Source organism: Phallusia mammillata, chromosome 3, assembly GCF_965637545.1.
Source record: "Phallusia mammillata chromosome 3, kaPhaMamm4.hap1.1, whole genome shotgun sequence".
Taxonomy (NCBI): Eukaryota; Metazoa; Chordata; class Ascidiacea; order Phlebobranchia; family Ascidiidae; genus Phallusia; species Phallusia mammillata.
Window position 1 is genome coordinate 14678939 of NC_137254.1, and position 18013 is coordinate 14696951.

An 18013-nucleotide genomic window follows, 5' to 3' on the forward strand; every position below is an offset into this window, starting at 1 on the left:
ATACTTGCCTCCGACCTGGTATGAATCTTTTTGTAAAGCATGATTGATTTAATATGCTCCAAGTGTAGTTATGGGCGATTTGAGCCACTGTCTTAATTGAAGTCACCCGAGCCCTTTTTTTTATTCGGTTGTTTAATAATTGGACAGACCCAAAATCTTGGTTTATGCAATATGCTCATTGGTCATTAAAGGTGTGAGAGAAGGGCAATAAAAAATACATTTTGCCTATTAATGAAAACCTTCCTAAATCTAAACTGTTTTTTGTTGAATAATAATTTTATGTTTTGTACTTGGCAGTTGAATGTGTAAAAAAAGTTTTTTCAACTATCGCCCAATGATGAAACTGACATAGAAAATGCATGGGAGAGTTATGCAAAGGAAATCATTGGCAGAGGATTTTTCGGTGGGTTAAAAACGCTTTTTTATGCGATGTCCTGCAAAAAAAAGGATTTCGTACTAAAAGATTTTCTTGTAATGTTAGGACCGACAAAAAATCCCTGGAAAGTAAAAATCTGTTATGAATCAGTTGCTCCACGGATCGGTGCATCTTCTAGAAAAGCAGGAAAGGTGCAGCGTTAAACCGTTCCAAACCGGGTAAAACAGAAATTGAGGAAAAACAGGAAAAAAATTCTCAGGATGACATTTTGGATGCCCTTTTCAATGCAGACCAGGTAAGAAAAAAACTTAAAAGAGAATTACACACTTCATGTTTCATACATAAATTCTTCAGACCTCAGCCAATTCTTCAGACCTTTTTCTGTCTCAGGCGGAAATCTTCAAGAGATTCATTGATGACATTGTTTTTATTTGCGTCGGTGAAAATTCTACCAAGCGAATTATCAATGCTCTCAAAAATCAATTTGCACGATTTGGGTTAAAACTAACCCTGCGCACTTTACAAACAAATGAAGATGAGAAGACATTGGAATTTCTTGATGTGCTTCACAGAACAACGCCAGCACATCCATATCGGTTTGTTACGTGCAGCTACATAAAGCCAACCAGTTACAATCGACTGTTTTTACATGGATCATCGCACCATCCGCCTGCTACTTTTCATTCAATTATACGAGCTGAAGCGAATCGCTTAAGATACCTCAATCAGTTGTATCCGGATTACAACAACAGTCTGAAAAGGTTGCAGTTAAAGGCAAACTGCTTCGGGTTTCGTTAAAGAATGACCGCTGCTGTAATAGAAGAGGCAAACGCTTGGAAGGAACAGCGCCATCAATACACAAGGCATTCCAAGGACAGTAAGTAAAAGAGCAAAGAAACTCGTTTGGGACACGGAATTTCCAGCGCTACTGCGCCTCTCAGATAAAGAAAAGGTACTCAAACCCAACTGTATGGTGACTTACAAACGACTACCCTCACTGCAAGAACTGTTTTTATCCCCTAGGAAACTCGCGTTAGGGCGAGTGAGTCATTGCGCCCCATCAGGGTGCTACCACTGCGGTCATTGTGCCTTAGGTGGCAGCCATGGAAACCACAAAATCGACATGGTTAAATGTAGCGCATATCTACAAACCTCGATTCGGAGATTTAAGATCTCACAACATCTCACATGTAGGAGTTATGTCATTTATGTCGCCACTTGCCTTTTATGCCAAGAACAATATGTAGGCCAGACCAAAAATCGATTAGCCACCGGGTGGTCGGGTCACCGTGTAATTTGGGCGAAGTTTGACACTTCGCAGCGCAACGACGGGACGGCGCTTTTGCACCACTTCAAAGACCGTCACCCCAACGAGTTTGCAAAGAAACCACCAATGGAAAGTTGTTACTGTGTCGTGTTTGTCGAACAACCTCGTACTGCGGACCTGGATTTAGCCGAAGATAGATGGCTAAATAAAATTGATGCAAAAATTAACATTAAAAAAATGGTTTTACCCAGGTGTAAGTGACGTGTGTTTTTCTTCGCCTTTTACGGTTTTTATCTTTCGTGCGTTTCTTATCTTTCATTGCTTTGCGTGTTCACAGTCAGTTTAGTCTGCTAGGCTTTCAGTTGTGGAATGATCGTGTTTGTTAAAGAACTATTAGACACTGAAGATGCTTTTTTAGCGAAATATATATTTTTTTTTTAAAGATTGTCAACTGATTTCAGCATGGAAATAAAGCTTTCCCAAACTTGTGATAGACCTCAGCCAAGGCGCTTAAAAATCTTTGCAACATTTTTGGCGTTGGTAGCACTGGCAGTGCTGATGATATGATCAATAATCTCACAGAGCTGGTAATATTCAAAGAATATTTTCCAAAGGCTTTCCGTGTTATAAAAAAATGTGGAAGTAGATCACTATTTTTTCATTACTTTAATTGGTTGATTGTGGTAAATATTGGGTGTTATTTTTAGGAGTAGTTCATTTCCGGAAAGTGCAAGGAATTATATTGACGCTTTGCTTTCTTTTGCAACACAACCAACAGTGATGATTTCTGATATTGCGTCACAGGTATGTTGTGAACAATAGCTGCTAATATTTGCCTACATGTTTTCATACAGTTCCGTGATTGTATTTGATGCTTTTAGGTTGATTTGCATGGGGAGCAAAGGTGCAAGGGAATGTTTTTCTCGAATAGAGGAATGTTGTATGAGTTGAACAGCAATAATATAGACATGGAAAAAAATGGAACTTTACCTAAAGTGCACATTGATCTTGGCCTATGTGATGCGTTTCACAATAAATCCAAAAAGAAAGGGATACATAAGAGTTTTAGGGATATTGGAATGTCTGAGCAAAGAAACGCAGACATAGCCGCATACAGGATACTTTGTGCTTGTTTTTTCAATATGGTAACATTTTCTATTTTGCTCAGATATTCCTTTTGCGGCGTGGATTTTGTAATTTTTTTATTTCTGAGTCGTTTCTCAATCCACTTGCGAAACAAAGGTGACAACCAAAAGTATTTCAATAAATTAAAACGCCAATTTGGAGATCTAGCATATGCAACTGATGGTGCTGTTGTGCCTCTCCTGAAGGGTATGTGTAGCTCTGTAATAAAGGTTTATTATACAAAAAAACTCCTATACAACACAATGTGCTGTGCGAATACAAAAGAAGTACTGGACAAATCGCACTAGCTTCAAGTCTTAGCAAAGTGGGCAAGAGAAAAATGCAATTGGTCAATGTAGTAATTTGTGATAATAACTGTCGGGCAAAAAAATGGTTTACTTGGATGTAGTTTCCCACTCCTATTCTACACCATAATATATCCTTTTTTATGTGTAGACAGTCGAACTTTCCCAAAACAATAGACTTGAATGTTCTGACAAAAAAAGAAAAATCTCAACAACACAAGCATCACAATTTCCAGAGGTGGGTTGCAGGTCACACATGTTTATATGCTTGTTTGTACATGTTTAACTGGGGCACAGCATACAGCATTGTTTTGGAGAAAAATGGTTTATAACTTGATTACCTTTAATGAAATATTAATTAGCATCCTGGCTGTACTATTTAAACATTAACAATTTGCTACTTAAATAACTAAAAGATAGCATTAATATTGTCATCATTATGTCTGGAATTAAACGTACACTTGTACAAACATTTTTTCACATAATAGGTTACAGATGATGCAAATTAACAAAAAGGCTTCAAAGTAAGTAATGATGAAACTGGTGAAAAAACTGAGGATGTTCCAAGTAAAAACAGTGAAATAGAAGATTCAGGCACAGTTAAGAACCTTAAATTAATGAGGATATTGGCACAATAACTGAGGAGGTTCCCAGTGAAATAAAAGATGCAAGCACAGTTGAGACCTTTGAAATGAAAAATAAGAATGTTCCAAGAGAAAAAACTAAGGAGGTTCCCATTGAAATAAAAGATGCAAGCACAGTTGAGACCTTTGAAATGAAAAATAACGATGTTCCAAGTGAAAAAACTGAGGAGGTTCCCATTGAAATAAAAGATGCAAGCACAGTTGAGAACTTTAAAATGAAAAATGAGAAAGTTCCAAGTGAAAACGAAGATCCAATAACAGTCCAAGATGTTAATTTGGGCAATGCAGACACAAAGAAACAAATTATTGCAGGGAAATATTGTCCCACTCCCCCCTTGGTTTTTGTTGCAAAGAAGTTGTGGGAAGAGAAAAAACACAATATGATTGTTGCATCGTGTAATAAGGGTGTGTCCATTTTGCGACACTCGTCGTTTTGCACCTTAGCTGAGACAAACTGGCTTGATGGAGAAGTAAGTACTTACAATTTAAGGTAATATGTGATTAATGTTCAGTGGTTTCAACAATTTCATACTAATGTTTACCATGATATGTCTTCATTTCTTGCAGGTGATGAATTATGCACTCAACTTGTGCGCAAAAACCTTTGGTTTTGTTTTGGACTCCTTTGTTGTAAACTGTATTTTGGACAACAACTTTAAAGTGGCAAGTCAAAATACACTAAACAATGTAATCTCACTATATTTGTTCAGTTATATTTTAATTATGTACACAAATTAAGAAAATGGTAATATTTCAGGTAACATTTTCAAAGTATGACGGAATTATGGGAGCATACGACATACACGGAAATCACTGGAACCTTCTGGTAAAGAGTAAAAAGTTGTATGTGTACATTTTGTAATAAGCTTGCAATTAAATGTCCAACGCTCCAAGTTAATATATTTATAACCAGCACTGTCGCGTTTATAATACGGTGTTGTACTCGATTTGAAAATAACCTTGTGAGCTTTTCTGCTGATACTACGAAGCTGTCAGTCAGTTTCGAAGCATATATTTTCTTAAGCAAGGTCCACACAGCGCAGTTTCCAAATAAGAATGACTGACGCCACAAAAAAAAACTGCAAGGTTCAGAACAAAACGTGCGCCTCCGGAAAGAGACGGGCAGTCACAGGCATGCTGCCATCAGCCACTTGCGCCGTAGCCTATGTACTGCTTACAATTTTAATATATTACTTGTGTTGTAGTTTGTCCATTGGAAAACTGAGACTGTGTACAAAATTGATCCATATACTTCGAACAAAGATTTGATGCAATACCAAAATTTAAGTTAATGGATTCTAAAACTTTACTTATCAAGCCATTTGTATCATTGTTAGATCATATTTTTTAACCTTAGAACATATTTGTCACTTCATGCTAATGATGATGACAAGTATCTTCAAATAAAAACATACAAAAGCCTAAACCATCCAGTGCAAACTGATGCACACAATTGTGGAATGTTTGTATTAAAGGTAAAAACTTAATGCATGTTTGAAAGCCACAATTGAAATTTTAATGCATTTAGATTGCTGAATGTTTGATGGATAGCTGCAGGAAAAATATTCCCAAAAAAGTAATGTTTCCTAGTTCCCCAAGGGCTATGGTTAATTCTCAGAAATAAAATTGGACAGCAAATACTAAATGAATCAGGTAGGTTTATTTGAAAATTAACACTTCCCACTTTTTGTTATTTAATTGTTATTTTCTGTATTTTACTTAAGCATTGGCTATAATTTGGTTTGATATAGCTGGCACTGTATTATTGTTATTTTTATAGAGCATTGTGGATCTATGTGCTCAATGTGGAAGCACCACAGATGGAAATTGGGTGTGTACTTTTTTATTGCTTTAATCCAGGGGTTCCCAACCTGTGGTACGCCAAGGTTTTTCAGGTGGTACGCGAGTAGCTTCCGTTTTGTTCACAAAAACCTGGATTCACAACTTGATATTTTTTTTTTATCTTTTATCTTGGTTTGTTTACAAAAAAATCACCGAAACCTGTAATTATTGTTACGTAACTAATCCTGTTGTTTCGTATCATTACGATCTTCAAAATACAGGTCATGTAAATTGTTAACAAGAAGCACAGTTGCTTTGAAAAGCCGTACAACGCTGTGGGACAGTGGGCGTTAATTATGTCGAATGATGGCTCTTGATAGATATCATCTACTGTTTTATAGCTTAAGTTACAAATAGCGTTAAATTATGTTAGTTGTAAGCTAAAAATAGATCGGAAAGGCAAGAAAAAAATTTTGAAAAAGTTGTAACTGCCATTTTGTTACCAACTTTAGACTATCACATTTGTAGGTTTGTCTATTTTGTATTTACTTTAGTTGGTACGCGTGGCAGTACAGAGCGTCCAAGTGGTACGAGGTCGTTAAAAGGTTGGGAACCCCTGCTTTAATCTAATTGACCGGAGATTTTTGCATAAAACAACTACAGATTAAATTTTTTTTTCAAGTCAAATCCATTTTCTACTGATGTTTGTAAATACACCGTATATAATGTGATCTAAAATGATATTTGTCATTGACACCCATTTTCCTCATGTCTACTGTGCTTGTTAAAATACTTTGTTATTTACATAAAACATTCTTTGTGTCAATAGATTGGATGTGACAGTTGTTGGCGATGGTATCATTGCCAGTGTGTTGGAATTGACTCTGTGAGGCTCAAGGCACTGAAATATTGGCACCAAAAAAACTTGATTTGGCCGAGAATACTGCAGACGGGAAACGTCACACTGAGTTTTGTCCCAAGTTGCAGCAGGTGTCGGTAGTTACCGTCAGACGGTAATAATCACTTATGCTTAAGATGTCATCAGGAAAGACTTCATCATGTCACTATCGACACTGCTCCAAAAAGGTATGTTGCAACAGTTTGTTTGGAAACTCTGTTTGCTGTATGACTGTAGGTTTAGCTTTTACAGAACTATTAGGTTGTTGTTACAAGATCTGTTCGGTCAGTCAAGGTTTTTCCTGTTAATTTGATTACTTAGATATTGTTATAGAATGTATTTGAACAAGAACTGTTGCTCGCCAATAGGAATATTCATTGGGTCAGTTATTTTAGAGAGATTTCAAAGCTAGGCTCTATATCCATAGACAAGTATATCTTGATTTTATGCTCACTATTTTCTGACTTGTTTACTCAGTCAAGTACTTGCTGTTTAATTTAGGTCCCTAGCTGTTGTTTTAGAAAGAAGCTAACATAGTCAGTTGGTTTGGAAACACCCATAAACTAGGTCACAGTGTGAGATTGTGAGGTTTATCAGTTGTTTTGGGGACATTTCAAAACTATGCTTTGCACTGTAACATACCTACACTAAGATATAATGATTTTTGTAATGATTCTTAATTAATTCATCACTATATGATTCAGAACATGTTTGAAATCAAACAAGCATGAATGAATGCTTTTAATGTAGCTTAGATTTTAAAACTGTAACAACTCAAAGTGGCAATTGGTGTGTCCATGGTAGTTTAAATTTGAACCCATGTACTGTATCATTCCATGCTTTTTGTTTTCTTTACATACATACTAATGACATATATTTTCACAGATCGGACCATGACAGGGCCTTTATGGCCACGACCGGCAACAAACCCATAAACCGGTTTTCAGGACCTTTTCGTTTTTTTTGTTGTTGCTATTAGCAACATTGTTTTATAACGAGTCATTAGATTGGGTTGAAACTAAATAACAGTAAAAAACTACACGTCTTTGCACTTCCACAAAACCAAGTAAGTAATGTTAATTAGACACGAAAAGTAAATCCGTGTCGCACAGTCACTATATGTGACAGAGCGTCAGCGAATCATTGATAGTGTCACTAAACAAGTGACGATCCGTCACTAAATAAGTGACATCCTGTCACGAATCAGCAACATCCTGTCACTAAATCAGGGACACCCTGTCACAAAATCATGGATAACCTGTCACGAATCTGGGACAGCCTGTCAGTGACAGGCAGCGAGTGACACCCTGTCACTAAATTGTTACAGCCCCGTCTCCACCTATCGAAGCCATGACAAATGAAAGCTGCTTCTATATGACTAACTAAATTTAAAAAAATTGTGACGCCTTCACATTAAAAGCTACAAGAGTTGGTCCTTATGCTGATTTCATACATTTATATGCCGCAAGTTCAGCATTACATGTGGCCTTTGATTCTTTTATGCAAGTACTGGGCCACTAGATATTTGGAGTTCAACAAACACCCGCAAAGTAGGGAGTTGTTCAAAAACTTCAGGGGGGAGATCTTTAGGTACAATAATGTGGACCAGGACAAGTTGTGTTGAGCAGCCATTTAAAGCCAATAATTTTGTTTTCCTGAAAGAAGTTCAAGTCAATACGTCACCTGTAGTGAAAATTCAATCCGACTTTGACATAAAAACAGATAATACTAATCCACAGCAAATCTGATTGTAAACCATATTCAGTTGATGTAGATGGAGAATAAAAAAAAGTAAAGTCTGGGAGCAGTAAACCACATTTGTTATTGTAAATAAAAAGGGCAGATAAAAGTCAAGCAAAATCGCCATCAGTAAACAACAATCCGAAAGCAGTGAGCAGCAATTATTCCACAAACATCAACAAACAGATAACTTTGAGGAACACTTCAATGATGCAACAACTATCCCCCAATTAAAACGAAACAAAAGATTTTATGACTGCTAGGGCAAAGATAGTTTTGCTGGAAACTCTCAAACGTTTTCCAAAGTAACAAATGAAAAAAAAAGAACATACTGTGTTGTGGACAACAAAATAAATTGAAGAGATAAAAAATGGACAAATGTCACAATACATAGATGACTGTGGTGCAGGTTCACTGTCCCATGTTTATTTTTTCTAAAAAAACATGAAACTTGTTTACAAAAAAAAAACATTGTTTGTAACAAAACTTGAGATTAATAAAAAACATTATGTGAACAAATCGAGCCACAACCTTTATGGGAAGACTTAATTCATCTTGCAAGCTATAAATCAAAACTTAAGAAGAATAAAAACTATACTTGAAACACAAACTGGAATTGTAAAAGACCCATCTCCTTCCAAATAGGCGTACATAGAAGTAATGAAAAAAGCCAGTGAAACATAATGCAACACTTAAGAAACAGCCAAAAAACCTCTAGCAACTGTACAACATTAAGTATGTTTCTCAAAAAAGTAAAACCGGAATTAGCATTCGACATTGCTGATGAGTACTTGCAAGTTTTAAACAGGATTTATTTGCCCCCATTCGTTCAAGAGGTAAGATATTCATTCAAAGTCAAGCATTTTCAGCAGTTTTGTACATCCCACAATAAGTTTCAGACTTAAGCGATTTTGTTTTCTTGGGACTAAAAACTGACAAACCAAATAAAAATTTTCACGCAATTACCAACCTTTTGAATTTGGGTTAAAGTTTCAAATCAAATTCTTGCAAGGTTCTTGCATTTTCACCTCTGCAAAAAAAAACATACTTTTGTTCGTAATTTATTTACAAAAAAATCTACGAGGCTTGTTTTGCATTGCTTTGAGTCATATCTTGTGAATTTGAGTCCTCCATCCTGTTTGCTTGCAAAAATTAATTAATTTTAAGTAATAAATTTTGACCGTGAGTATCGACGCGGTCACACTATTGATGGCAGTTGGCGGCAAAAAAAGGGACAAGGATTTCAAAACATACAAGGAGGAAGAAATTCTGATGAAAGTGAGGAAAATCTTCCAAAATTATTTTAGCAATAAGGGTCGGGTTACATCTCAGTTGGACAGGGTAAACAAGTGTCAATGAAACTCACCACAACAACCACTTTGCCTAGATTTTTTGGTAGAGCTACTAACACTGGAATTTGGCTGGCGCCTGGTGTGGGAATTTTTGATAGGTGGAAGGAGTATTGGCGCGAAAAAATGGCAATAGTTCAGTGAGAAAAGAATGGCGTTTGCGATGGGGCAGTAAAATTCCCTTCAACATCTAATCAGTATTATTGCATTTTAGAAAATGAATATCTAATTTAAGAACTGCCGCGTCGGGCAAATTTATGTTTCTATACTACATGGTTTAACATTATTTCGTATTTCTGCAGATTTATTCCCAATAACAAATTTAAGATAATGCAAAGTAAGTGAACAAGTGTTTATGTTATGTTTTATAATGTATTTACAGACCGTTTTTTCAGACAGAACAAGATCTCGAAGAAGACAAAGTTAGTTACAGATGATATAACAATTTAGGACCAAGCATATAATGCATTATTATTTACAGATGGTTGCCCCAAAAACAATTTTTGAAGAAAAGTAAGTTTTTGATTAACAGTATGCAATTCACAAAATTTAAGAACAAGAGGATGTTTTATTTAATAGCTTATAACACCACTGTTTTTAAAGAGAAAGAACAGCCCAGGTCAAAAATGTAAGTATGTTATGAGGTATTTGTTGCATCTTTGTATAAATTTGCATTTTTTTTGTAGTTTCAGGATCAACCCTCCCAACCAAATAAGAGTGTAAGTATTTGCCTATTATACCTACAGAAAAGATTTTTGATGGCATTGTTTTTGTAGTTTCAGGATCAACCCTCCCCACCAAATAAGAATGTAAGTATTTGTCTATTATACCTGCAGAATAGATTTTTGATGGCATTGTTTTTGTATTTTCAGGATCAACCCATTTTTGTTAACACAGACGCCTCGCCAGTAGCCATATGAAACTGGGGGTTCTTAGAACCAAACCTGTTGAGCGTTCAAGCCTTCAGGTTTTTTAACCACAGCGTTGAGCGTTCAAGGCTACAGGGTTTCAATCTGCAGACTTAAAATGTTGAAATGTGTTTGATAGATTCAAGGTCTTGGATACCTTGCTCCAAAGCTTTTTAGGATGTTACATCATACGACACATTTTTATGTCAACCAACAAATCGTTGAATTTCCGGATGGTTTGCTGTCTTGTGGAGTGTCTTCATTCGCAACAGTGGGCGAGTTCACAGTTGTGTTCAAACACAACGAAAAACTTGAAATAATATTATTTGTAACAGCTTCTTCATTCGATTTTGATGCACTTATAGAGTTCACAACATTTGGATCCAACACCATGTGAACACAGTTGTGATACCTTTCTGGTAAGCTGGACCAATCAACATCATCATACTTGTTAAACACAGCAACATGTGCATTGTTACCAGAATGTTTTTTTCACTTTCATCCCCTCAAAACAGAAAAAGGTGTTCAGAAAAATGGTTTTATCACAATGACAGCAGATTGAATGTTCCAAACCGGCCGATGGGCGATGTTTCTATCGTGGAGAAACCTCAACCCACTTAGGATATTTTGAAAATAATAACAAACATTTTCGTCGGCAAAATACAGTGATGTCATGTTTTATTGCAATAAAGTCTAGTAGGGCTGTTATCAAATAAAAGTTTTTAATTTTTCAAATAATCAAATAATTTTTTTCCTTTCAAATCAAATAATTCAAATCAGTTAAAATACTGGATACATAAGACCGAGAATCATTATTAAATAGGGATAGTTGAAATTACTAAACGAATTTTGTAAGCTCCTAGTCATTAAATCTAGGCTACATCTTTTTTTCTGTTTAAAACAAGTAACTACACGTTTAGGTCCAAAACGTCCGTTAAACTGCTCTCTATTTTCATTTTCTTGGCAATGGTGGGTGGTTCAGCATCTTCCATCCATTCCGCTTCCACAAACCTTCTCTTCATTGGACGTATGTCCTCTGACTTTGCGATCCTCTCTAACGGGTGTGTCATGTTCGTTGTAATGTAAGCGCATGTTGCTTCATTATCCTGGCGGTCCCCGTGTGTCTTTGCAGACCAGGTGTTATGAAACATGAACTTCACCGCACTTAGAATAGCATCGTTATTGAAAAAGGCCGGTCCTGCGTCGTCTATTTTTAACATCTTATGGCGAAATCTTAATGCCATTTGGCCGACTCCTTGGCTGTCATTGGTGAGTATCGACGCAACTTCTGTTGGGAACAGCAACTGACCTAACAAGGTCTTCCCCTTTCCCGCTGCCCTGTGTAACAAGAAGTGGGGTGCGTGTTCGATTCCACCACTTTCCACGTTTCTTAATTCCAAGGCTGTCTCTATTAGGAGAACCCTCAAGTCTTCTACTGTAAGTTCTTCCCCATTCCAGTTGATATTCTTGGCCTGGCTGGTGATCTTGTGAAATATTTTAGTTGCTTCTTCCAGTGGCATTTTTTTGGTAATCTTGTCTTTCATTTTTCTAGACACCTTGGCGAATTTCCTGGTTTTATCATTGAATTACCTGTGTTATAAGCTCGCTTGGCAAGCAATTCCGGGAAGGAGAAATCCCGTTTGAAGAGTTCTTCCTTGTACTGGTTCATGCTGGGTTTCGATTGAAATTTCTTTGCCACTTCTTTGGCTATTGTCTCGTAATGAGACGAACCCTTTGCCGTGCTGTGCTTCGTACTTGTAATTAAATCTTTGAGTTGGTCCGGTATCATTGAGCGATCGCTTTTGTACACATAGTTGACGTACGCCGCCATGTCCTTGATCGGGGCTATGTACGTAACCTTCACACCCATTTGCTGCAAGATTCTGACAACCGCACTTTTGGTCCTTGGTGAAGGTTGCTGACCGGGCGTCTGACAAACACAACTGAATACGCCATGGGTATGCGGATTGGCGCTTCTCCCTTGCTCTCTTGGGCCCCAGTATAAGACAAACGTTGGGCCGCTCTGGATGCGATTTTCTCCATTTATATCTACATCTGTTGTTATGGCCCATTTGCGGCTTCTTGTACTCTCGCTCGTACAGCTCTCGGATCCAATCACATTCACGTTCGCATCTGCGGGCATGCTCACTAGCAGTTTCAGTTTCAGATTTTGTTATATAATTATCTATAATTCGATCAGTCTCTGTTTTGCAAGGAAACATCTGTAAGGTTACATATTTTTAATGAGCATGCAAACTGAAATAAACGGAACCATAAATCATGCAAACAAAAAACGTAAAATAAAATATATTCATTTGGTCGTTGATAAACAGATTTTTGCTGACATCGTATAAGGAATTGCTATGTAGTTGTCCTCCTTTGCTGCGAACCCGTCGTCTGTGGTTTTGTAAGAGGCTGCTTGTTGGTCCTTTGTCACCGAGTCTGCATAGACTACCATCTGTGTCAGCATTGCTTTCGAGATCGGTGCTGGACATTGGGTAATGTCGTACCATGGGGTTTCGAATGCTGTGTTGATTGTATCTGCTGTCTGGTTGGTACTGGTCATCCCCACTGTATGTGAATCCCTCTGCATGAATTGCATCGGTATCGAAGTGAAGTCTTCTCCGAGTTGATACCTTTTTAAGCTTTTGTTGTGGCTTAGGGGAAACTCGTACACATTGATGTTTGCTCCTGTCATGCTGGAGTCCTGAAACCCCAAGTCGAATTGGTTCGCCCGCAATAGAGAATCCTTTTCCCACGCAATGTCCATGAATATCAATGGGCTTGCTCTTCCCCCGTTTCCTCCTCCGTCTGGATTGGCTGTGTGGAGTCGATTCATGCTGACGCATGGCCACAAGGTTATTTCCCAATCCTTGAACTTGATTTGTTCGTACGTGTTGTACAGAGTTGTTATCGAGCTCAGCGAGGTAGAACTCAGAGTCCCGATCCCACCGATGTCCGTGAACCGCCATCTGCTACCTGACTGCGTACCTCTGTAGTCTAGACCCAGGTTGATCTGTCTGCCGATTACTGATGAGGTTACGATGCTTTTATTCGGTAGAGATGGTAACGTTATTGCATTGGACCCTCCTGTTCCACCGTCGTAATTATTATTGCCTATCCAGTTTTGCCACGGTTGGAATGTCCCTCTAACTGTGCCCCCATTGGTGTAGAACCATAGGAATCCTTTTGTTCTTACTTCAATCTCACAGTACCCTCTCATCAATGGTCTTATTGGTATGGGTACAGTTCTGGATCTATTGCCTGAAGTTGGGTTACCCTCTACACCGGTTCCCATTCGAGCCTGCTTAGCTGCTGGCCCATAATCATCACCATCTATTTCGTCATCTTCCAGACTCATCATGTCTGTGGGTACAAGAGTGTAGTAAATGGCCTTCGTAACCTGCTTAGCAACACCGTGCTTATGTTGGTAAACTTGCGTATAGCGTATAGATCGTGATAAAGATCAGCCTCGTCTGGATCTCTGATGATTAGTTGATTGAAGCTATACGTTGTAGTGATATAACTTCTGTTGGTATTGAATGAACTTATTTGCACGGCAATGTCTCTAGGCAAAACACCTTCGATGAACTCTTCTCTAGGAGGTAGTTCGAAATAGTCTACTAGATCAAAGAATCTAGCGCACCAGTCTCTGTATACGTTTCTGTAGAAAACCAGCGAACGGCGCGGTGGCACGCCAAGCGGTATTAAGTGTGGCAGGTAACGACTGCCTGTACTTTCGTCCTCACTTTCAGACTGTACCTCGTCAATCAATGTCATGAGTCTCGACAAACAAGGGTTTTGTACCTCAAATTTGTTTATTCTTATTCACATAGAATGTCTTATTCAAATAGAATGCTTATTCAAATAGAATGCTTATTCTTATTCAAATAGAATGTTTGGGAAACAAAACAAGTCGTTAGAAATTAATAGTAATAACATTTACATATAAATTCAAGTTTAACTAGCAACCAACACATTATTTCAATGCAAGTAATTAAACACTAAGCCAAAGAGTTAACTGCGGTAGGACTAAAACTGCTATGAGCCATTACATCAGCGGTACGTTTTATAAATTCATAACACGTGACATTAAACTGTACAACTATGCTTTTGCCGTTGGCGCTTGCACATTTTCTCACACACTAAACAGCGCCAAATTTACCGCACAATACCAAAACATACGATTAAAGCGGGTAAACACCAGATAGCAAGGTCGAACAACCTCCTAATTTAACTGTAACAGGGAATATTATCAACTCGAGCATTTTAGCAAGTAAAACCAGCTAATTTGGTAAACAACTATTGCAAGGTTTGCACAAATTATGACGTAGTCGCTACATGTCCACTTGACTTACAGGGGGGGTTGTCCTTTTTCTGCTCATATCTCCTCGTACCTGGTCGTCCTGTATATTGGAGGCCTGCTCAGTTCTAGCTCGTTTAGCCTTGTTAACACGTTGAATTATTCCCCAATTCTTGACTGGTGGCATATGTGGTGCAACAGCTCTTTTAAACCGGAAAATACTACTAACAATAGCACTACCGACCCCCCGAACAGTAGAGAGATCTTCAATAAGTTTGTCGTCTGCGTCGTTGTGCAACCAGTAAGCTGAGTTGCCGAGGTCACCGTATCTGATGTCGTGTTCACGACAGATTCTGTCCAATTCATTTACTGTTTCTTCTCCTACTTGATTACCTGGCCCACAATGAGGAAAACCTGGTAATGTTACTCCACCTGTTGCGACCTTCTTATAGAAACTACACGTTTAGGTCCAAAACGCAGCCTGGACTATGCTTTTATCACGACCGTTTTGGTGAAAAAGCGGTCAAATGTCAGAAACCTTGCAGCTGGCAGGGAAACTTACCAGCCGGTCGCTCCTAACATCGTCAGCGACCGACCAAATCAACAATTTATTTTATGTGTGGGATACAAATACCTGTCAACGTTTTTTGGTTGACACAGGAGCGGAGATTAGTGTTTATCCTGCGTTTCAGCGTAGGAATTGCCCTCGTGGTAAAGAGCTTCAAGCAGCCAATGGCACCCGCATCTACACATACGGCAAGAAGCAACTTCAATTGGATTTAACAATTGGAAGGTTTTCCTGGAATTTCACGTTGGCGCAAGTTTGTAGACCACTCCTTGGTGCTGATTTCTTGCGCGCACATTCCTTGATTGTTCTCGAGCATTCCTTTGCATGCCGCCAAGCAAGCCGCCCCCAAGCTGAACAACATTGCCTTAAACACAGACGCATACACGAAGCTTCTTTCTAAATTCCCGGTGATTACAGCATCCACTCTACCTTCCACGCCGCCAAAACACAACGTCAAACATCACATCTTGACAACAGGACCGCCGGTGCATTCAAGGGCTCGCCGCTTATCTCCTGTAAAACTGGTCATAGCCAAGCAAGAATTCAAAAAAATGCTAGCATGGGAATAATTCGAAGATCAGCGAGTCCCTGGGCTTCGCCCTTACATATGGTCCCTAAAGATGGTACAGGTTGGCGCCCTTGTGGCGATTATCGCAGGTTAAATGCGATAACAGAACCAGACCGATACACACTGCCACACATTCAAGATTTTTCTGCAGGTCTGGCTGGCGCAAAGATATTTTCCAAAATAGACTTGGTCAAGGGTTACTACCACCAAGTACCAGTAACACAAGAAGATATTCCAAACACCGTAGTTATAACGCCTTTTGGTTTGTTCGAGTTTCTGCGAATGCCATTTGGTATGAAGAATTCCGCACAAGTTTTTCAGCGATTAATGGACAGCATCTGCCAGACACTCAGTTTTGCATTCGTTTACTTAGACGATATTCTGATAGCAAGTAAATCTAAGAAGCAACATCTTTCTCATCTTGAGCAGCTTTTTCAGCATTTGTCTGAAAATGGACTTGTAGTTAATTTAAATAAATGCTTATTTGGTAAAACTCACATTGAGTTTCTTGGTCATCACATTGATGCAAACGGAGCTAAACCTCTGACAAGCAAGATAGCAGCCATTCAACGCTTTTAACGCCCACACACAATTAAAGGTCTGCAGCAATTTGCAGGAATGGTAAATTTCTACCACCGCTTTATTCCTTCGGCCGCGAGCATTATGCTACCCATTTATAAAGCTCTATCAAAAAAGCCCAAACAGTTGGTTTGGAGAAAAGAACTGCAGTCTAGTTTTGATGAGGCGAAAAATGCTTTAGCTAAAGCAGTGACACTTGTTCACCCGCAGCCACAAGCACCTGTGTCATTAACCACGGACGCATCGGATCATGCTGTAGGCGGGGTACTAGAACAAAAGGTAAATTGCTCCTTGGAGCCTCTTGCGTTTTTCAGTCGTCAATTAAGACAAGCTGAAAAGAAATACAGTACGTTCGACCGAGAACTACTTGCTTTGCATAGCAATTCGACACTTTCGCTATTGTTTGGAAGGAAGGGCATTCACAGCATACACCGACCACAAACCATTGACATTTGCTTTTAAAAAAGACGCAGAACCTTGGTCAGCTCGACAGCAAAGGCATTTGACAAATATTTTTGAATATACAACTGATGTACAGCACATAAAAGGCAAGAACAACGTCGTAGCAGATGCCCTTTCTCGGTCATACATGGCATCAGTTCGACAACAAACAATCGATTTGGATTACCATCGGTTAGCAGAAGCTCAACATTGTGACGAAGTTGAAGAACATCGCACAGCTGTGACATCGCTGGATTTAGAAGATGTTCCCATTGGTCTTTCGCAAACTACTGTGTTATGTGACATATCCACCGGTTCTCCCCGACCAATAGTCCCCTCAAGCTGGGAGCGAAAGGCGTTTGATGCTGTACACGGATTATGTCACCCATCTGTGCGTACTACGCAGAAGATTATGTCCGACAAATTTGCATGGCATGGAATTAACAAAGAAGTTCGATTATGGGCGCAGCAATGCATTGAATGTCAGAGGTCGAAAATTCATCGTCACGTGAAGGCGCCACTGGAAGAGTTTGCTGTTCCAAACATACGATTCAGCCACATACATGTAGACATTGTCGGGCCTTTGCCTGAATCAAGAGGTGCAAAGTATCTATTTACAATAGTCGATCGCTATACACGATGGTCGGAGGCAATTCCAATGGCAGAAGCCGCAGCCGTTAGTTGTGCAAGGGCAATAGCTTTTCACTGGATCGCCAGATTTGGAGTTCCCAGTCTCATCACATTAGACAGAGGACCACAATTCACGTCCAATCTGTGGAAGGAAGTCTGCTAAATGTTGGGCACCAAACATCAATGCACTACCGCATTTCACCCTCAGGCGAATGGCCTGGTTGAACGCTTCCACCGGCACCTCAAGACTGCATTAGTTGCACGACTTACAGACGTAGATTGGTGCGACGAGTTAACATGGGTGCTTTTGGGTATATGCACTTTACCCAAAGAAGATCTGAAGACCTCCAGTGCAGAATTGGTGTGCGGTTCAACCATACCAATTCTAGGAGATTTCATTCCACCTACACACCAAGAACCCCTGCCGAACGAATATGTGCGAACGTTGCGCAAGGCACTGTCGAGATTGCTACCAGTGCCAACATCACACCATTGTAACCCTAACATTCTGTACCGCAATTGTTATTACG

At 38.9% G+C, this 18013-nt stretch overlaps 1 protein-coding gene and 1 pseudogene across 1 annotated transcript; both read left to right on the top strand.

Moving 5' to 3' along the window:
* The first annotated feature begins 794 nt into the window (after positions 1 to 794).
* On the top strand, positions 795 to 1922 carry LOC145218991 (uncharacterized; annotated as a pseudogene).
* Positions 1923 to 2012: 90 nt separating this feature from the next.
* On the top strand, positions 2013 to 2840 carry LOC145219635 (uncharacterized). The gene is made up of 5 exons (XM_080086969.1): positions 2013 to 2018; positions 2138 to 2316; positions 2354 to 2447; positions 2525 to 2660; positions 2812 to 2840. The coding sequence occupies exons 1-5, from the start codon at positions 2013 to 2015 to the stop codon at positions 2838 to 2840; spliced, it is 444 nt and encodes a 147-aa protein (XP_079943095.1).
* Positions 2841 to 18013: the final 15173 nt, after the last annotated feature.

Bases quoted from the DNA above. Each gene is read 5' to 3' on its own strand.
- LOC145219635 (XM_080086969.1), top strand. The intron at 2,317-2,353 runs GTTGATTGTGGT...TATTTTTAGGAG, and splicing joins TTTTTTCATTACTTTAATTG to TAGTTCATTTCCGGAAAGTG. The intron at 2,448-2,524 runs GTATGTTGTGAA...TGATGCTTTTAG, and splicing joins TTTCTGATATTGCGTCACAG to GTTGATTTGCATGGGGAGCA.